Source organism: Scomber japonicus, chromosome 5 (genome assembly GCF_027409825.1).
Source record: "Scomber japonicus isolate fScoJap1 chromosome 5, fScoJap1.pri, whole genome shotgun sequence".
In the NCBI taxonomy this organism is placed as follows: Eukaryota; Metazoa; Chordata; class Actinopteri; order Scombriformes; family Scombridae; genus Scomber; species Scomber japonicus.
In genome coordinates, this window is record NC_070582.1 from 26078897 (window position 1) to 26101243 (window position 22347).

Here is a 22347-nt window from a genome sequence, read left to right on the forward strand (position 1 = left end):
ACATTCTTTCCCAGCAGACATCACCAGTTTTTAAATGAAGATATTCCTCCTGCTTTTAACAGAAGGGTGCTGTCAAAAGATGGTTACAAACTGCAGTGAGCTCACTTTGATATTGTTGGCCACTGCAGCCGTGACAGAGACTTTGAGAAAAATTTAACCGAACTTTGCCGTAAAACACACCAGCCAGCTGCAGCCATCCAAAGTAGAATTGCACAAAGTAACACTGCCCACTCTTTTGTCAACATGTTTGAGGACATAGCCATTCTATTTAAATAAAACTTGTTCTGTCAAAGGATAAAACCAACAGAGAGGTTCCTTGTTTATGTTCAGTGTGAACATCCAGATCTTTTAAGCTTTATGCAGTAAGTGCATAGTGGATGTTGAAAGTCAGTTTGCTACAGTCATCTGCATTTGACAGCTCTGAAAATGACAGTAAATGGTGATGACATAGTCTTATTTATCCCAGAATTGTTGATACAGATGCAAATGAACTCTTGAAGCACTGATGAGTCAATAAATGCCAAACACTTTCACTGTGCACAGGCTGTTTGTGATTGAAGAGGTTAGAAGTGGCTTGACAGTCACTATCTCAAGTCTCCCCCCTGCCCACACAGCAGACTCCACGACTCCTGTTTTATCAGGGGCCACACTCACTGTGGGACCCCTCTGAGGCTACATCGTACACAAACCTGACCCCATTCTTCTGAAGTACTTAATGCTTTCCCTCCGTGTCCCTCTATGAACTGGTGAACCACTGAACAGCTGTTTTGTTGCCCTCTTAGTACGACTGCATTCCTGGGATGAGTTACTCTCATCCCCTTTACCCACGCCCCTAAACACACACACACACACTAATTATAGAACTGCATCCACACAACATGCGTCATCTTACATATTTTTTACTCGTATGATGCAGAATATAATGACTTCCCTATAGGCTGCCCACACTTGCAGACAGCCCACTCTCCTCATGCTCTTCTGTCTCTGGCCACACAAGGCAATCAGAGTCTTGTTTGTCATGTAGGCAGAGATGGAGAACCTATAGGAACATTACAAAGACAATCCCTCGTCAAGCCCAGCACTACATAACGATCAGTTGTCACCAGAGAAGAACACCACATGAGTCAGACACACAGCTGGGTTCTTTGGTTTTCTTTGTTTCTTTGCTGGAGGCTACATGGATGGGTGTCTTTGGCCCTCTGCTGGTGACCCACTGAACTGCACATGCTTTCATGCTTTGAAAAGGAGTAAACTGAGGAGGGCCAGTGTGACATTTTCTATAGATTCATTCTTGTAAATGAATTCACAGGATGCGTCACCTGCCTCTAAACTGTAATTATCAGCAAACCCACATTTCCATCCATTCATGCTCATCCTGATAAGGATTGAGGGGCCCACAGCCTGTACCTAGGCTATCACACATAGATTGATGCATTCACATCAATGAACAGTCATCATTTAGAAATGTGAATAGCCTCAGAACTAATTCAGCTGTGGACAACTTTTCCTCCACATTAACCCTGTTGAGCACTCCAGTTATTTTTGATTCTTACAGTTCTCTGTCTGTGTCTACCTTTCAGACTGAAGCCACTGGACATCGAGTTTATGAAGAGACTCCATGACAAAGTCAATGTCATTCCTCTTATTGCAAAAGCCGACACTCTGACCCCAGAGGAGTGCCAGCTTTTTAAGAAACAGGTATTTGTGAGTTTGTATGTGTGTGTCATATCAGTAGTAAAACAGTTTGTAGCAGATGTGGTATCTATGATATTTTTCTGTCTCTGTGTAGTATACAGAAAAACGAATGGTAGACTATTTGGGAAATGGCATTATATTCTCTTGTAAATGGAAAAAATCAATACCATTGTATTATATTCCTTGAGAATGGTCTTGATTTACTACTAGAGCAAGAAGGTGATTAGCTTAGCGCAACTGGAGGCAGGACAAAATGGTTAGCCATGTCTGCTTTTAAGTTAAAAGAATCCAAGAAAATTTGGATTGTATAAACTGTTGCTGGTCAAAAAATTGTTTCAGCAGATAAATTCGAATTCTATGTCTAGCTGTTTCAACATTTTTGTTTTTGCGTAGATTAAACAAACAAGATACAGTGTTTTAGCTGTAGTTTCCCCTGCTTTCAGTCTTTATGCTAAGCTAGGCTAATCACCTCCTGGCTTCAGCTTTGGACTTAACACATAGCTGTAAGAATCAATCACAGAAAGTACTGAACTGTTCCTTTAAGTGTAAAAGAATTGTAAACCACATACTAGTGAAATTGAAATTTTATGTGTGTGTGTGTGTGTGTGTGTGTGTGTGTGTGTGACCTTTGTTTTGATCTGTGTTTCCCTTCCACAGATAATGAAAGAGATACAGGAGCACAAAATCAAAATTTATGAATTCCCAGACACAGAGGATGACGAGGACAACAAGCTCATCCGAAAGATCAAGGTATTAAACTCGCATTCTAGTTTGAAATTTCAAATTAGATTTAAACGCCTCTGATTGATCTCAGCAGGAAGACAAAAAAATAGAGTAACAAAATGCCAAAGGTCGGACTGTCCTGTTGTCAGTATCCAACCCTTGCAGCTGCATCTGTCCCATTTCTCCATGCCTGGCAGGATGGTTGCGTAACAGATAATTGCTTTATAGACACATTCATCGAATATCTTTCCGTGGTGATTGTCATCCATGTAACTCTGCCACAGTAACTGCATTTAAAATGGGAACAATTCGAGGTAAAATCAATTCATTTCAATACAATAGCAGTGATCCATGGATTTTGGATCAATTTTCTTTTGCTTGTAATCTAATCTACACCATCCAGTCATTATCTACTTGTTACCTTTTTAGCCCTCCTATATCGGAGTATAAACTACTCCACAGAAGAAGAGTGTGACTTTTCCCATCAGCAACTAAGCTAACGAGCTTGCTAGTTTAGGGGGCTTTTGTCCCTTCACTAATTCTTTTTTAAAGGTGTACTATGCAGGATTTGTCGGTTGCTGTTTGTAAACACACCAGATAAAGTTGGCCCCTCCTCTCCGGTTCAATGACACCAAAGCTCAAGAGAGAGAGAGAGAGAGAGCAGTGGTCTGACAAGCTAGAGAGTGAATGAAGAAAGAAGAAAGTGATAACAAAGCAGTGATTAAATAAATAAAAAATTAGATAAATAAAACCATATTTTTTGATTGTTTCACAGCAGTTATGTTCTAAAGCACAAAAAAACATGTCCACATCTCCATGCAGAAAGTTGCTGCATAAACGGCTATTGTGACTGACGAGCGTTAGCATGTTTCCAGCTGCCTAGCATGTTAGTCATTAACTCACTAGCTACAATTAAGTAGTCAGCAACCACCTATTTTGTGTGCATATGAATTTTGATATGTCATGTCATGTCATTTTATAGCCAGGGCTTAAGTATAATATGTAATAACAATAATAACATGTACATTTGAGCATATGGCAACTCACACTGTAGTCCATCGCACTTAATAAAGAAGATTTGATGTCAAATACTTAAATAACATACCAACAGGCATGAGTGCTCATTGGCCAAAGGAAGCAGCCAATCAAAGCATTACAAACTCCATCCAGAGACAGCTGAAAGGTTGTTTTGCAGTCAAAGACAGTTGTGTTTGTCTATCCCCTCCAGGAGAAGATGCCACTGGCAGTGGTCGGCAGTAATGTGGTAATCGAGGTGAACGGGAAGAAGGTCAGAGGTCGTCAGTATCCATGGGGCGTGGCAGAAGGTAGGTTCATTCAGGTCCACTGCCAGAAAGGAAGGACACGGCTTCCCTCTTGTGGTCAAGCGGCAAAGGCCTAGAAAATATACCAACATAAAGATGTGAGAACTCTGAAGGTTTATGAGACACAAAATTTAAGCATTGACAGTTTTCAAGAAAGACATGATACACTGTGTGTCATTGCACCTCAAGCAGACAATGACAGGTGTAAGAGAGAGAATGGGGCATGTTGGTGTTTGTAGGTCGATGTGATTGAGAATGTCTAGTAGTAACCTCTATCGTAATGAATGAAGCATGATAATCCTGAGAGTGTGGAACACCGTGCATGTTCTCCACAACAACTCCCTGTCTCCACTGGATGTATTAACTACCAGGTAATAAAGGGACTGGCTTGTCGAAATGTAATTTCTACTGGTTATTAGTTAATAAACAACCATGGCACAAAATGTTGAACTTTGTAGGATTTGTCCTAAATTGATATAAGTTTTAGTTGGATTTTAGAAATGTCAGTATTGTTGAATGTTAAGTTGGACAAAACTTTATGGCTAAGGCCAAAGCCAACTTTTATATAGAAATTGTACTCTTCTGCATTTGACATATTCCACTAAAGATCTTAGTTTATAGGGCAGGATAAATATTAATGCATCTAGTTGTAATTAAAAACAGTCTTCAATCCAATTCGGTCACAGAGGATAAACCACTCACGCTGTGTTGGGCCCCATCAAATAATACTTGGAAGTGTTCGCTGCGAACCCATTGAGGGATCATGTCCTTGTTATTGCAATAGTAACTCTTCTGGTTTAGGCTGTCTTCATGGAAGGGGGTGGTCACACTGGGATTTCATTAACCTCCCAACAGCTTACATTAAAGTTATGTTAATATTGCCACTATGCTAGCACACATACCAGTAGTACATTTTTCAGAGAGATGTGTTTTCATGTATTTTGATTCTTATTTAAGTCTAAAAAGTGTTGTTGGAGTTATATCATAGATCATTTAGAAGCTCTTGACCTCATATTATCTTGTTTAAGGCATTTTATCTTGGGGAGTTAAACACAAAACTTCCAAAAGGAATCAAAACAAGCAAAACTAGTTGTCGTTTCCACCCATCAGTGGATGTTTTCACAAAGTTGGACCTTTTTTTAAACTTCTCCATGTTTTGTCCCTGGATTCCTGAGGCTTTGAGTCTCAGTGGGCATCACCCAGGATGGATTTCAAGGTTCACTTCACAGTGACTTGTGTCCTCAGTCTTTGAGTCTGTAAGCGTGAATGGAGGGTTAGCAGTGATGAAAGCTGTTGGACATGGTGACCTGACCTTTTTAATAAGTGAGAATTGACGAAGCATTTAGAACATTTTATCAAATACTGTATGTGTTCCCAACAAGAAGCAAGAACATGCGTTTTGGGGGTTTTTTGTCGTTGGAAACGGTAAATAAATTGTTGCTAAAGATGTTATTACATTTTGACAAGTGTGAAGTCATCTGGCAGTTAATACATGGTTAATGTACACACCCACCCTTCTTCCCCCATGATACAAACTTAAATGCACACGTCCAACCTTGTTGGTAGTGTTGGTGTTGACCCTGACAGGGATTCTGGAAAAGGAGGATAGACATTTGGTGCATTTTTGGATATGTTGTTTAAACATAGCAGCAAGTCACCTTTCACCATTAGCCAAGTGTTGTTGCTCTTACTGGTGTGTTGGTTTTCCACTAAGTTTTCATTTGTTTAAAAGTCCTCTGAAAGATGATATGATATGATATTTATATATAAAAAAAAAAAACTTTTGTTACTCTGTGGTTGACCGTTTATCAGTCTTTCACTTTTTCATTCTTTCTTTTCTCTCTTTTTTTTTCCTTTTTTCTTTGTCTATTCTTTTCCATGACTGACAGAGGGCATTTTTGGTAAACAAAAATCATCATTCACTTTATTTCAACCTCATTTTCTCCCCCACCTCCTCCTCCTTCAGGTCGCCCAACCCTCCATCACTCCTTTCCTCTCCACTTTTCTGTTGCTGTGCTGTCTCATCATTAGGCTGATGGTCAAACCAATGCTCGAATCAGACTTGGGTTCAATACTGATTGTAACATTTTCAAATCCTGAATAAACAAACAAGAACATAGACGTGTGTTCGTGTGCCCGGTAGTTTGTTGGCCCCAGAGCTCTTTGCTAACACATAGTGTTGTAAAATAGCCAGTGGTTATAGTTTTGGGATTATTTTTTCCTCTCTCTTTTCCCTGCCTTTACAAACTTTGAATCCTTAATGATCTCCAACATAGAAACAGATTAATTCATCCCAGAGAATTCAAAATTCTCCAGATTTATTACATTGCATTTATTTTGGTTCTAACAGATCATGTTTTTTTCTGTCATTTTGGTAGAAGAAACTAGTCCAAGTCAATCCAAGATCCACAGAACCACTTTGTCTTTGCAGTTGGAAACAAAACAGGGTGCTAAAGCTTTCGGATTTATCCAAATTTGACCCAGAAAATAGAAACAAATATTTTCTGATATGCGGTATGATAGTTTTGTGTCCATTAAAGACTTTTGCCTCTGGAAACCGGGACACTTGAAACAACTTCCGTCCTTTAACAATAATGTGATTTCAGGGTTTTGGGGATTTTTTTAGTCAATGCTTACTGTGACACATTGTCCTCTTATTCAAACAGATAATGTATTTATTGGTGAAACATAAATCTGCAGACACTAAACATCTCTATAGTATCATTTGGTGTAACTCAACAATCTCTTGGAAGAATTTATCACAATTTGCTTCTTATTATGTATAATTTAATAATTATTGTGAGCTCCAACAAATGTTCTTTTCCACACTCAACAGACAAAAAACAAACCAACCGTCAACCAACTATTTGCTTCATAAGCATTTTTTTTTTCAACATTAAACAGTATTTTAACAGTCTCTGCCCCTCCTATTATTAGCCACATGTTTCATGTAAAAGTGTAAGCAATGATCTAAAGAGCCAATTACCTACCAGGGACACAAGCATTATGAATTTTGGTGTCTTTATTCTCTTTGATACAATTTAGACAATTTGATGTTTTCATCTCACACATATCTAGAAGTAGTTTTGTCCAAGCTGCTTCCGTTGTATTAGCCCAGGTCTGATGCTGTGAATAGTCATGGAGAAAACTAGAGGCTGTTTGGTGCTGAAGCTGCAGCTGCAATAGAAGTATCACTCTAACGCTGTGGTTCCCTTCTTTGCTCCTATGGTATCCCAAAACTGTCGTACCGTTTCATTTCAGCCCCGCTTTCACCACATGATTCAGCTGGCTATGTTTTGCTAGCGTTGAATCAGGTAGCGTAGGAGCGGGGTGCGAGCGGTGTGCAGGCTTCTTAGTATCACTGGACCAAGGACTGGGATCCACCATCCTAACGCATTGCTTATAGGTTCATGAGCAGTTAATGGTGAGGTAGTTTTTTACCAAAAGGGCATGTAGCAAATCATCAATATAAAATGTGGCTTGGTTTTATGAATTCTCACATTAGTATACTTGGATTTGAATACTTTTAGTAGAGAGACATTTAGATTTGCACACTGTTATGCATGTTTTAAATAAACTGCTAGGTGCTCTTAACTCATTAAATCAATGCAGTTCATCATCATGGGCTAAATAAACACTGCTTAGTATATAAAACACTCAGGCTCAAAACACCTGATGGACTGAGACAATATTCAATAAATATCTCACTGATTGACAAGTAAAAAAACAACATGGATTAAACAAACCAGTTGCATCAGGTATTTTCTGCCATTTAAACAAATAAGATCTGTTTACTATTAGTTACAACCCTTTTTTTTCCCTATGACCCTTGACCTCATTTAGCTCCTCGACTTTTACCCTCATTGAGGTTTGCGCCCCTGGCTGGTCATGCATAGCTCCTCATATAACCCCCTTCCCTCCAACTGCCACACTCCCTCTGCAAGCCCTGTGCTCTGTAGCCAACCAGCTTGGACACATGCAGGTTATGGTGTTGATCTGGGCCAAATCTGGGCTGAATCTGGGCCAAACATGGACCGATTCTACGTCCGAACCAGGCCAAGTCTGAGCCATAAAAAAACCCAGCTGCTCCAGACCCAGATTTAGCCCCCGCTGGGTGCAGACAGTAACCGAAAAACCGTACCCCTCCCCTCCGTCAGAGTTCCCTCCTCTAGAAGAGACAGGAGGTCAATGGCTGGCTCTGGAGGACCAGGGGTGGGACTGCTTAAGTTTCATCAATGGTAAGGTGTCCTCCTTATGTGCTCCCCTGATGATGACTGCCAGTGGGATGGAGGTTAACGATAACGGAGCGGCATATTTGATGAAGAAGAGGCTGGAGATCGTACACCACCACATACACCCTCAGCAGCAGTTTATCTGCAGTCCTTTTCCAGAATCCCATCTGATCGTTTAACCATGTCTGTGTTGTTCAGATGAAAACTCACAATCATCTAACTGTCCCAAGTTGAAATAAGACCAGTTTTGTCTGACCAAGAACTCGTGTTTGTTCTAACTGTGTGGCGTCTGTGTGGTCCAACACTGAAGGCCTGTGATCAGATAGGTCTTGTGCTAAAGTATCAAACTAAGCTCTGAATGTCCGCATTAACACTGAGCAGGTCAGATGTCACTGCTGTGTAGTGAACCACCACCATGGCTAAATACTGTAGCTGATGTAGAAATGATTTACATGTAAGCTGCAATAAATCAACTGTACTGAGGGGAGGCAAACTCTTTGTTTCCGCAGGACTCATCAGTCTGGCTTCTTCTTTTATTTTTCTCTACCTTTCTTTGTTTTGTATTATTAAGAATATACCAGAGCTCTATTAGTTATGAACCCACAGATAATTATTAGGGCCTGACCAATACAGAATTTTTGGGGCAGATACCAATATTAGTTTAAAAAAATACTGATATAGATATAGTGGCCCATATCAGAATAAAACAGTAATATTTACATAAACACTTTTTTTTTGCAATGCTCCCTCAAATGTGTATCAAACACTCAAAGCTATGTAATAGCGGCATGATATATTAACAATTTAACAATAAACTTTATTGTAGAAAATGACATCAGTACTCTGAAACACTAAACTTCATTGAGAATTGCAGCGAGCAAAATTTAGTGGCCTCAAGCAGAAAGGACTTGGCAGAGATGGAAAATAATATTTATTAGTATGTTTTAATTAGTATATAATCACCTTATAATAATAATAATGATCTTTGTGTTTTTGTTACCTAAGAATGAGCCCTTTGTATCTACGTAGGGAGCGGATCCTCTTCCATACAGCTGCCATGTTTCCACACTGGCTCTAGAGAGGGCCTCTTGTGTTTTTAGCAAGTTTTGTGGCCATTCTAGCCACATGCTTGGAGGTGGGAGTGGGGAGGGATTCAGTTGGTTGCAATATGCAACCTCATCACTAGATGGCACTAAATCCTACATACTGGTCCCTTAAGGAGTCTAAATTTACTGTTAGTCAGCTGAAAAGGAGGGGTGCAAAGTTTCTATCACGCACAACCTAAAACCAAATCATGTGAAAATGATGAAAAGAAATACTTTAACACTAAAATCACACCTTATGTGATCATGGCCTGATGTTTCTCTGCCCTTTGTTTTCTGTTTATATACCACTGCACTACTGCTACTGTGCTACGCCCCTTATACACCTGAAAATACCTTGCTGTCAGTGTACCCCTCCCTCTGTAACCAAAGAATGAATGAATCTTACATTCTGTACTATGTTTGTGTTTTTACAAAAAAATCTCCATAACTAATTCAATAAGTGATGTTTTTCTTATGTTTCTGTATCACTGATTAATTTATTTAACGTAAATAACACACACAAAATCTGTGTTGATCTTACTCACCAAAAGCACAATAACACATATGTTTCTGCTGGGACTGCCTCTGTATCTGAATTCATAGCCAGAGATAAACCACAGATGTTGACCGTCATTTACCTAAACTTCATTGCAATTATTTGGCACCTGTAAGATGCTTATATGTGCAAACATCTGGCACATACACAGTGTATCTATAGAGGCTCAGATATTCCTGTCTGCAGTGTATTTCTAGTTCAGTTTCCATTGAGTCTAGATGATGATAATTCTGATTATTATGATGACGAAGTGAGTAGTAATTCTGATATTTGTGTGTCTTTCGCTGTGTGTTTCAGTGGAGAATGGGGAACACTGTGACTTCACCGTGCTACGCAACATGCTCATTAGGTGAGACAGAGTGTTATGAGCAACAGACTGTTTTTATTTTTGTCAAATTGAAACCAGAGAGGCTACTAGAGGCTAATAAATGTCTTACGTGTGACCTCATTGTTTTACAGTGAATTAACTACATTGTCTCAGATACTAATTAATATAGACATTTTTCATATGAAATTCTTTTCATCATCATTACAACTGCGAATTACATTATGCCTTCTGCTCTTTTACTCTTCTCTCGTCCGCCACCTTCCTGGATTTACCATCATTGATTTATTTTGTCCTTTTCCTCCCATCCTACAGGACCCATATGCAAGACCTTAAAGATGTCACCAACAACGTCCACTACGAGAATTACCGCAGTAAGAAACTTGCTGCCGTCACCTGTAATGGAGTGGATACTTCCAAGACCAAGGGACAGCTCACCAAGTAGGATTCAGTCACTTTTTTTCACCAATATTATAGACTCAACCCCCCACCTACTACATCAAAAGTACACTATTAATAACAAACTTATAACGACAGTTATAAGAGTGACAGTTAAAGTCAGATATCTGAGAGAATAGTTTCTCTCTTAGAACCCTCAGAAATGTCCGCCATTGTTACACTATTGGTAGCAGGTTTCCACTAGCTTGTCTTGTTTGTTACCATATACAGTTTTTTGGAGCTCCTGCAAACTATCAAACAAATGTTCCTCTTCACTGGCAGGGAACAAGAATTAAAAGGGTTTAAACAAAGTTGAGAAAGCCTCAAAGCTTTCTCATTTGGTTGAAATTTTATTTTTTTTAACTAAGGTCAGGAGAACTCTCCCTCAATGACAGCAGAGTTCAATGCACTGACTTAAAGGGGAGGCAAGGAGGCAGGCATGCATCTTTGGTCAGAGACATCGACTCTTAACCTCCATCTTTTTCATGATCTACAGGAGTCCCCTGGCACAGATGGAGGAGGAGCGGAGGGAACACGTGATGAAAATGAAGAAGATGGAAGCAGAGATGGAGCAGGTCTTCGAAATGAAGGTTAAAGAAAAGAAACAGAAACTGAAGGACTCAGAGGCTGAGGTGGGTTTGGTGTGTGTGTTTGTGTGTGTCATTTTTGGGGGAATAAAAGACTTGCAGTCAGTTCATTTGGGACGGCTTATGCAATTGGGGACTAAAGCTGTTTCCTCAAATGGGAAAAGGCAGATTTGGGTCAGTAGTTAAGCGAGATATGAAAAATTCTCCTGGTTTTATTAAGATTATGTCATTTAAAATTATCAATAATTATCCACTTTTGAGTTATGGAATTAAACATTTTCAGTCATGTGACCTCAGCAGTTTGATCAACTTTAAATACTGAAATTAGTGATGGGCTCCCACCATTTGTAAAGTGGACTAAACAGTAGCAGAAATCAGCCTATCCGATGTTTTGCAGCATTTATACCATTATTACAATGTTATCTATCTATATATCAGAGACTGACTCTGTACACTGTTTGGACCCTCAGCTGGAGCGACGCCACGAACAGATGAAAAGGAACCTGGAGGCACAGTACAAAGAGCTGGAGGAGAAGAGACGAGTGTTTGAAGACGAGAAGGCCAACTGGGAAGCTCAGCAAAGAATCCTGGAGCAGCAGAAACTGGACGCCTGCAAGTCAGTAACACACACACTTAAACAGCTGTCTAGTATGCCACATTTATTTGGCATGAATTTTCCAAAATTGACACTAACTGAATGTTGCAACACAGCTGTAACACTGTCTGTGCCTGTGACTGACCTCTACTGGTCACCACTATGAATAGCAACAACATGTTCATCAGACTTCATGTCAAACACAAAGTCTCATGTGAAACATAGAGTTAATATAGCAGAGCTAACGCACACTTGTGAATCTATGAAAAGACGCCATCATTTACATCTCAAGTATTTGAAATACCATAAAACACATTTCTACAGAGGTGGAGTTCATCTTTTGACAGGATATTAATAGTAGCTGAAGCATTATAATATCCTGACTGTAGCTATAACCATTAGATGCATTATAATGTGACATTTATTCAAATGCTAAATCTCTGCTTGTGTTTGAAATAGAGTTAATGCATTAAAGCAACTCACAATCTTTTTTTAAAGGGGCATTTCACCTATACCTTACTTTAATGTGGCTACTCTCTGAAACACCTGCCACCGTCCATTTTATTCTGTTTCAGCACAGAGTAGAGAAGGGACGTTGTCTCTGGAAAAGGCTTGTTACTGTTTCAGATGAGATTAAACTTTATTATTATCATTGCACTCACTACCATAAGTCCCAGTTCAACAAAAACACAGTTGAGCATCAAACCAGATGATGCAAACAGCTGCAAGTGTGCATCAATACAAATAGCAGAAGCAGAAGGGATGTGACTGTGATGTACAAGATGAACAGAAGCCATTAAACAAGCACAGTGAATGAATGTACGAAATGGAAAGTATGTGTAGAATATACACAAGGAACTAAAAAAAAAGAAAAAAGAAAAACAGCATACGAGCAGCATGTACTGGAATCCAGCTGTGGAATGTAAACGAGTATCTGATATTTATAGTTTGGAGTTTCTGTGCACTGCTTTTTTGTATTAGCAATGTGCTGAACAAAGCATGCGAGGGAGAAAAAAAGCTAACCTGAGTACTCAACCAATTTCCATTTTAAATACTATACTGTATATAAGATTAGCTTGACAGATATAACCACATTTATTTACACAGTCAAGACATGTAATCTAGACTTTAAGGTCCATCCTAGAAATATGTTTCTCTGCATTTTATGCCAAAATGAGAGCTATAATAAAATGAGAAAGTGGAAAATGAACATGAAAAAGGTACTGATGTATAGTAAATAAGAGGGTGGTGGCACATTTTACTAGATATTTTTTCACACTTGACACACGTCTTTGTTCTTGTTTTGTTGTTTCTCACACAGGACGATGGAAAAGAACAAGAAGAAAGGAAAAATCTTTTGAAGAGAGACGTGACCTGTTCTCAATCTTTTTTTCTGTTCTTCATCCCTCTCTGAAGTTCACATCAACTGTGGCCCTCAGAACACACGAATAAACCAGACATAGTATAACATTCCTCTGTGTTACATTTCACATACACAACACACATACACATACACACCCACAGACACACACACACACATAAGTAACTGACCACAGCAGCTCACATGCTCGTCTCTCTGCAGGGTTATTACTGTATCTGCCGAGGCTGTTTTCATTTTCCTGGGGGAATGCATGTGTTTGTGAAATTCTATTTTCCTATTTTCCCCCTGACAAAGAGGAGAAAACCCTTGAGTTCCTCTGAGCTACGAGTTAACACATGGCAGGGACCATGCATAGCCATTTGTACACATGTAGTAGTATCTGTGTGTGTTCTCTAGATATTCATAGATCTGCAGATAGATCCCTGTCTTCTACACTCTTTCATTTATCATTCTCAAACATTTAACACAAGTGTGCGCACACTATACCACTCATAAGTCCTCATAAGACCTCATTGAGAGTGTGTGTTAGGAGAGGAGAATTGTGATTGAAGGTATAATGGTATCAGTTGCAGCTGAGGAGGGACGATATGGGGAGAAGTCAGGTAGGATTAAGGCCTGGTCACACCAGAAACCCTGACTTTGTGACATATTTGGTTTGGTTTAGCCAGTAATCTTCTGTAGCTGGTGAGCTAACCGCTAACACACTAGCAGGACAGGAACATGCTAGCGCTTTTTTGAGCTTCTATTTTCTCTATACTGTTGGTTTACCCAGAATTGTACATTTCATTTAAGAGTTATTGAAGAAGCCGGGGGGGGGGGGGCACTTTCACCTTTTTAAATGCTGGTGTGACCGGGCCTGTAGAAAGGACTAAGAGTACAGAAGCAGGTGTGTGTAAGAGCAAGTGTGTTATGGTAAAGGCTGTGTTTGAAGTCATGGATACAGTCTGATTTAAATTGCTTGGACAGAAGAAGTGAGATAAGAATTGAGTGTAACAGCAGCCAGAATATTGTCATCGCAATGTGTGTGTTTCCTGTTTGAGTAGAGGACAATATGCAAAAGCCTCATCAGTGTCTACAACTTTACAGGTTTCAATGATTTTACAAAGATGTTTTATATTGTAACGTGTGAAGTGATGGGTGTTGTAAAAGACCTTGAACCCTGATGTCCAGATTTTTGTGATATTTTCTCTTTGGCTGCAATGACCAAAGTGGACAATTAAAAAGTGGAACTACTCCTTTAACTTTCTTTCCTCCCTGGATTCTACAGAAAGCAAACTTTTCAGAGAAGTCTGCCATAGCTTTAGCTCTGACTTCACTGTCAAATATTACACATAGAAGCTTCCACACAAAACTAAACATTACTCCTCTGCTTTCCTGAATATGTCCAGGTTGGAAGCAAAGCAGAGTCAGAAAGCTGCACACTGTGCAACAGGTTTGAACCTTTAATATACTTTTCCCAGAGTTGTCATGTTTTATTTTCATATGATGATGATGATAATAGTATGTGTACGGTTGAAGAATGACTCCTTCTTTCCCTTGTAGTTTTTCTTAAATAACTCATAGATGAATCTGTTATTTTAGTATAGTTTTCCAGACTGCCTGCAGTCTTCATGATGCATTTAAAACAACATGCTAAAGGGACAAAAACCTTACACCTTCAGCACAGAAAATATTAGCTGTATGGATTTGTTCATATATTGTGTACATACTGGAGGCTGCTCAGTGGCCTTTTTTTTTCTTGAGGTTTTTTTGTTTGTGCTTTCAGAATACTATATGCCAGGAATAACAGCAGAACTTAATGTGTAAAACATGTCTTAAGAATCAGTAAATACATTTCCATGCATTTATACTCTCGCACACATACATATTACATATATCTATGCCAATGGTTACACCTTCTCAGGACCGCTCCGTTATACTAGATTTTCCCCGAGAAAAGCAATTCTGTGGTCCGACAAGTTGTTTTTTTTTAAGTGACTGAGTTTTTCTTGCTTGTGAACCACTCGCCCTTCCAATAACACCAAGTTAAGATAGATATAAGTTTAGGTGGAATTTTTTTGTAATATTTACTTTTTTTTATATATGTACACTGTTTTCTGCTTCTCTTCTTTGTTTTATCAAGTGTTCTGTCTCTAACTGTACATGGTTAATATTAAAGTTGACAACGTTACGCTTTAACCCTCAATGTGTCTTAAGTATTCTTATTAACACACGTACCAGCGGAGCCCTGGCATCTCATCCCCTGGTTAAGTGACGCCTTCACTCAAACCTGTAGGACTATTTCACTACCAATAAACATACAGTCTAGACAGGAAGTATTTGAACATTTAGTTTGTTACACTTATTTTTTTGTTTGTTTTTCAGGCTCAGTGTTTCAGTAAATAAGTGTCAAGAGCTTTAATTTGATTATGTTTACTGTGTGGGCGATGAAGCCCTTTTAACACAGTGCTCAAAGTTTAGGGCTTCAAAAGTAATTGGACATTTGGCTGCTAAATGTTTGTTGGGCAGCTGTATCATTTTAATACTAGGTCATACACAAGAGAGCTCACATGTGGCTCAGAGCCTGAAGAACAAAACATGTCTAAGTGTTTGAATACAAGATGAGCTATTACAATTAGTTTTAACCATAACTTGTAATCTAGATTCACTGATTGTTGCATGTGTTATTTGTTGGTTATGATTTAAATTCTAGGTCTTTGCTCTTGATGTCTATAAAGTCAGATGTATTGTTGTTGCACTCTGCCATTTTTTACCTGGTTATTTATTGATTGTGAGGCTGTTAAAAGCTCATAGTTGCTTTCAGTTTCACAACAAACTTCACAAATGTCACTGATCTACCAGACTTATATTAAATATTGTAATATAATTGTAAATGTTTTTTTCTAGGCGAGCCTAAAGTACTCACTGTTAAATCATAAATCTTGAATTGAATTATTCACATCAAATAGTTCACTTTCAGATACATGTAGTTAGAGGAGAGGTATTTTACAGAATAATGATAAGGGATATAAGATGGAATATGTGAAACAGAAAATCGGAAGTACAGTATGGAAAGTAGAAAAACTACTTACTGAATACTGTGGACACAAGTAATTATAGACAAAAGTTAATACTAACATTTGTGTAGCAGTAGAAAAAGACAAAGTGACTCAATAATGTTGATAACACAAGATTATCTAAGTTTGCGGCCGTGAGCTACACAGCAACAGCCCCACAGCTAGCACTCCTGTTTTTCCTGCTAGACAATAAAATCTACATTGAATTAAATTATTGTTTGTACAAAAACAATGGTCCACACAATGAAAGTCATTGTAAAATATGAAATAGTTTTAATGATGAAGAATATAACACAATAATGGTCCACAAGGTGAATGTGTGAGGATAGAAAGCTGCTATTTAATCAGACAGAAACAGACAGAGCGCTATGCTAGCTGCAGATGGAGCTGTTGGAGCTGTTTTAGGAGACCTGCTGTTGGTTCACAGTCGGCCTCACACAGACCTGCTGTTCTATTCACAGGTTTTGATGCAACTTTGATAGTTGGAGTAAAGACATACACCGACACACAAATCACTACTGTGAACAGCTGGCAGTCCTGGTAGTGGAGATGAACCAGGTGACACTTCATTCAGCTTATTTGATTTTATTTATTGGGAATGTGTACAGTGTTAAACATAAATGTTACCTTTCACTATACTACACCCACTCATCCACTCCCTACAGTAGGGACTTTACAGATTCACCCCATGAGTCATGTGTTTTAAATAAATATCCTTTAGCCTCATCATAGTCATGAGACTTCCTATTTTGCCACCATCAAGAGCCAAGCTGTGATACTACTGATATGATGTGAACTGATGGAGGAAGAGGAAGATGTTGAGAGATAGATTGTGCAGAAATGTACAAAGAGCAATGATGACTGGGGCCATGCTTGGACTCCAGTCCATTGAATAGTGTGGTCACACAGTGCTTTCATCATCACAATAGCTTGTTCAACAACAGAACGAGCCCTGAAATGGTGCCAGTTAAATCTTTCCTGTACCCGCCCTTGCAGACGGACCTTGTATGCTGTAAGAATAGTAACTGTTTTTTCTAGGCAAGGATAGCCACCATCTCAAAGGAGGAGACAGCCAGCTACCAGCTGGTAGATAAAGTATTTGGTTGAAGATGGAGCTGTTGCATAAAACCCTGGCATTATGTCCAAACCCTGAATATCCAATAAAAACAACAACAAATCAGCCACTTGCATCACAGATGGCCTGCATTTGCATGGATGGAAAAAAGCTTGTAGTTGATGTAATCTCCATAGTGCTAGTACCCTGAGGAGTTTGACCCTGATATGGAATCCATCAAATGGTATCAGCAGCATGGACAAGGGCAGGACTGCAATTTGTGGCAGCTCATCTGAGTTGGCAGTGAAACCAACAGTGTATAACTTGGCGTTTGGTTTACCAAATGCACAACTGGGCCAAGCAATTAAGAAAGAAAAAGCACCCTCTTCTGGCCCCAGATGTGGTCCCTTGGAGAGAGAGATGCATTTCCAGCAGATAGGCCAGGCTAGGTCTGGTGAGACAAAAATCTTTCCTCACGCACACCTTCATGTACAGCTCTCTGCCCTCTTTATTCAGAGTTCATTTTGTTAGAATTAGAAGGATATTGTGCTTGCTTTAGCATGACTATCATGAAAATGGGAAGAAATTATTGGCATTGGTACATATTTGAAGTTTGTTTTGTAGCAATCAATGCAAATAACTATGAATGCATGTTTTTTTGCCAGAGGCCAGGAAACAGAAAGGTTCCTTTGCTGTAGCTGTGATATCTAATTGGATTGTCTTCATTTCTTCTTCCTGTAGTAATCTGTCATTCCTTTAAACTGCCATCCTGACAAGAACCTCCCTTCTGCAATTTGGTTATGTGAGTGGTTGCATCAGAGATTTTTATTAAACGTACAAAATTGATTATTATTTTGAACATTTTTCCTCTGTTCGTTCATTCTTCTGTCTTAACTGAAAGGTTTTGTCTGATACCGTACATGTTAGTTGTGGTTGCTTCTTCACAAATGTATCCATGCAATGATGTTAACCACTACATGCTAAATACTCGGCTTAAACTATAGTTATCTGAACCAAGAAAATATAACATTTCACAGCTTTTAAGTAAGCAAGATTAGGCTTTTAGTGATTTTCCCAGCTGCTTTTAGTAACTATTGGTGGGCGTGTTGGCATTTTCCAGAGACATGATCATTGTGTTGAGACATTTCACCACAGCCCAGCATTCTCTCATGATGCTGATGTAAATTCCATTTCATTTCATGCTGTGGTCTCACAGAGACACCCAACCTCATTGATCTTATCTTGATATACTGTAGTTTCAGAAGTGCTGCTGGTATGTTTTTTCTCACAGGAAGAGACTACATCATGTCCCTGGCTGAATCTGTGTCATTTACAGTATAACAAAACTGAGTACACTTCTGTGCAATGTCCCTAATCTTTTAGATGATTCAAAACTGTATCATACAATAATTCTAGTAATTTTAGGATGAAATATTGAAAGCTGACCTGGCCAAGTATGACCCCTTACCAGAATCCAATAGAGCACCTTAGAGTATTTTAAAGAGGAACATGAAGCAAATAATCTCATTGTAATTTCTGACTGTGACTTGTCCTTTCAATCCTAGGTTAGAAATATAACTAGAAATGCATTTTGCTGTAAAGAAATATTGTCAATATGCAACACCGAAATACTTCCACGTTTAATTTCTAGCAGGCTGGATTATTGTAATATCCTTTTCTTAGGCCTCCCCAAAAATATGCAAATAAACTACAGATGAGTCAGAATGCAGCAGCACGTCTCCTCACCAAAACTAAACACAGAGCACGTATCAACCTGTTTCATTGGCTCCCCTTTCATTTTAGAATTAATTTCAAGATTTTACTTTTTGTGTTTAACTTTCTAACGGATCAGCAACATGCTGGTTAAACATGCCCCTACTAGACCCATGAGATCCTTGGTGGAAAAGGGGTAAAATTCTGGTCTCCTGCTCATTCCACAGAAAAGAACTATGCATAAATAAAACATGTATTATTATTATTACTATTATTTAGGCATATTGCTATTATACCTACCCTTCTGTATAGTACAGCTCGTTGTTCAAGACCCCTGTCACCTGAAAAGCTTAATTAAAATGAAATAATGAAATCAGCATATTGAAAGTTGAAATACAACAACTAAACATGTCACTACTCAGTTTAACACACTCAAGGGGTTTTGTTTCCACAGCTATGTTGTCTGGAATGACCAGATATTGTGATATATGTTAGTGATGTTAACCCATTTTATATATATTACTGTATATTATAATAACTTCTCGGATCTCATGACTGTTTTTGTGCTATTGTTTTTACATTGCACAGTTTAATAATTTTTTTAACTTTTGGCTATAGTGGCTGCTATTCTCTAACATTTACACAGGCTCACTTTAAAGGGCCATTGCACCATCGTTGTGGTCAATAAATTGTGTAGCTGCCTTCAAATGTAACTGGGAGCTCAAGTATCTCATTGGTTTTCATAAGTGGTTTAACTAGTGATGTTAATGTTAATGCTGTTAGTAACACTTGTGCTATTTCCATCATGACAAGTCTGTTGTCAGCTGACAATTTTGTTAATGTTGTGACAATGTTTTTGTTAATGACCTGTGGTGACATTACTAGTAAAAGCAGCTTTCTTATTATTAATAGTTGAGGGCTGGCAGAGGTACTGTCCTAAATCCTATTCAATACCAACTCTACAGAAAATACACACAAGTAATGTAGCACACTGCAGCAATAAAATATAGTCATCATTTCTTTTATTTAATACAAAAAACAAAATCTTCACACCTTTAAGCCTTCAAAACCAGGCATTGAATTTATACAGTATTACACAGTAATAATAATCATCTTCAGGCCTGCTGTTTACTGCCCTGAGTGTTATGGAGTTTATTGTACATGTTCAGAGCCCACTGGAAAGTATCCCTGTAGCACAACTCTTTGCCTTTGATAGTGCGGACTCTGCAAAAGATACAAAAGATAAAGTTCAGTTCATCCATCTTATTTTGCTTAATGAAAGTGTGATTCATTGTTATGGATGTTGTCATCTTGTGATGGTGTCTGTCTGCAGTTCAGACTTAATCCATCTTCCTCTCCATCATTTCAACAGTTACAAGAGAAAAAAACAGCAAAAGAGTGTAGTACAAACTTACATGAACGCCGGCTTCAGACAGGACCTGTGGCTCTTGGTGATGTGAGATACACGCCGTGCTTGTATACCGCGTACAGCAAAGTTGAAGCAGCAGTTTACAGGTGATGTGTTGAAATCCAGTGCTTGAGCTGTGAGGGGAAATGAACAAAGTCATTACAAACATGTCTGTGAGCAAACTCTGAAATTGATGAGGCACGAACACAGATCACTCACGTATGGCATAGCAGCAGCAGGCGATGAGTAGCAGCAGTCCCAGAACAGAGCAGAGAGTCTTCATGATGCTGTCAGTGAAAGATGATGATGATGATGATGATGATGATGGTGATGTTCTTCTTCTGTCTTTGCTGTGATTGTCTGTAATCCGTGTGTCCATTATAAACCTGTAGATTGCGGAACTGAAATTTGAGGTTTTTTCTAATTTAATCCTACTTTGAAATGAGGCAGAATTTCTCCCCACCTTCTCATCTTTCCGTTGAGAGCATGGTTTCAAGCAATGTTGTCTCGTAAGGGGAAGGAACTTAAAGGGACAGACCAACGTTTTAAAAATAATCTCCCCAACCACTGAGAAGAGAAGATGTTCCCCTGCATTTATCTTTACATCTTGCAGAAGAGGGGGAAGAATACACACGTCGATATTTACATTAAACTTGTTCTTAGTTTTCTCATAGCTTTGAACCTTTGACATTTGTTGTATTGCTAGATATAGACAGCATTGGTTCACATCCCAGATAATGCACAGTACCTATGTGTGTTGCAACTTATGAGGTTTATGTGTTTAACTTGTAGTCATGTTTTCAGTCAAGGTCACTGATTGAGTAATTGTACTGGGTCCTCAGTAATCCAGGTCACATTGTGTCTTAAGTAGTTTATGTTATCCTCATATGGATGCACAACTAATGGCAGATATTAACTGACATTATGAGATTGCAGGTGGACCCTGCTTTATAACCTGGTCATAAGACCACCATTATCTCAGTTTTGGGTTTATACACCAATCAGCCAGAACATTAAAACTGCTGGCAAGTATATGATTATCTTATCTATTATCTTGATTATCTTGTTAAAACGGCACCTATTGAGGGGTGGGGATTATTAGACAGCAGTAATAAATAATAATAATAATAATAATTTTATTTGTATAGCACCTTTAAGAATAGTTTGATGACTGGGTGTTATATTTTAAATAAAATTCTGGGGTCAGAATGATTGATGATGATGATGATGATGATGATGATGATGATGATGATGACGATGACGATGATGATGATGATGTGTTTAAAAAGCGAGACCAGCTCCTCTATATTAAAATGAGGATTGATAGCACTTAAAAAGGAAGTAGCAAAAAGCTCTGAAAACTTGCAAGTAGACATAGAATAAAAAACAGGGTACTTAAATGTTAAGCCACATGAATAAAACTGCTTTGTGATCAGACACACAGATATCCTTAATCTCAAAGTTGTTGGGCTGAGACAACTGTACAGAACTACATCAAGAGTGGGACCCTGGGAATGTGTGAGTACTTGTTTTGCCTGAGTGAGGTTTAAAGATGATATGATGATATTCTAGGCAACTACATTTTTGTGATTGAAAGGATTCACCCTTGTATTTTTGTTTAAAGTTGTAAGATTATGTGTGATCATGCTCTCTGTTTGACATATTGGCAAACACACCCACAAAAGCAAATAAGGGGGAACTATAGTCATACAAGCACTATTTTGGAATAAAAAGTCACGGTTCTGAATGAATAGAAATCAGTAGGCTGATGGATTCAACACAAAAATACAAACCACCATTACATAATGGTTTCTGCCTCCTCTAGGGTAAACTACATTGCTAGTTTATCATGAGTCAGTTCCTCCTTTATGCAAATTTGTATTGCAGACTGGAGTGATGGAGACACCGTGATGTTCACAAGATCTTATCGCAGATGTTTTCACATATGTACACAAACCCATATTTACCAATGAAACCCTGACCTATTTAGATCATGACTATGCATGCAATTGCAACACATCAGTTTCCTCACAGTCTGATTTGCAGAACTCAAAATGCGCAGAAATACTTTTTATATAACATATATTTATATATTAAAAGATATGTATTAGTATGTGTTGCATGCACAGTTCTATCAGAAGTTGTAAGTACTTCCTTGTTGCCCATATAAGTACACA

The 22347-nt window shown here is 38.6% G+C and overlaps 2 protein-coding genes across 4 annotated transcripts in view; one reads left to right on the forward strand and one right to left on the reverse strand.

Moving 5' to 3' along the window:
* The window catches only part of LOC128358456 (septin-7-like), a 50817-nt gene extending 35699 nt beyond the window's left edge, over positions 1–15118 (forward strand). For all 3 annotated transcript variants that reach the window (XM_053318741.1, XM_053318742.1, XM_053318743.1), the window contains exons 6-13: positions 1581–1698; positions 2353–2445; positions 3647–3743; positions 9911–9962; positions 10254–10379; positions 10873–11008; positions 11434–11579; positions 12880–15118. In XM_053318741.1, coding sequence (XP_053174716.1) covers positions 1581–1698; positions 2353–2445; positions 3647–3743; positions 9911–9962; positions 10254–10379; positions 10873–11008; positions 11434–11579; positions 12880–12919 — 808 coding nt within the window. In that variant the 3' untranslated portion in view covers positions 12920–15118. The remainder of the gene's footprint in view (positions 1–1580; positions 1699–2352; positions 2446–3646; positions 3744–9910; positions 9963–10253; positions 10380–10872; positions 11009–11433; positions 11580–12879) is intronic.
* A 4759-nt stretch (positions 15119–19877) lies between these two features.
* Positions 19878–20488, reverse strand: LOC128359466 (C-C motif chemokine 4-like). The gene is made up of 3 exons (XM_053319958.1): positions 20390–20488; positions 20178–20304; positions 19878–19986 (listed from the first exon to the last, which is right to left on the reverse strand). The coding sequence occupies exons 1-3, from the start codon at positions 20451–20453 to the stop codon at positions 19878–19880; spliced, it is 300 nt and encodes a 99-aa protein (XP_053175933.1). The 5' UTR covers positions 20454–20488.
* Positions 20489–22347: the final 1859 nt, after the last annotated feature.

Coding starts and splice junctions, on each gene's coding strand:
- LOC128359466 (XM_053319958.1), bottom strand. CDS start 20,453: ATGAAGACTCTCTGCTCTGTTCTGGGACTGCTGCTACTCATCGCCTGC. Junction 20,305..20,389: donor CTGCTGCTGCTATGCCATAC/GTGAGTGATCTG, acceptor TTCCCCTCACAG/CTCAAGCACTGGATTTCAAC. Junction 19,987..20,177: donor TGTCTGAAGCCGGCGTTCAT/GTAAGTTTGTAC, acceptor TATCTTTTGCAG/AGTCCGCACTATCAAAGGCA.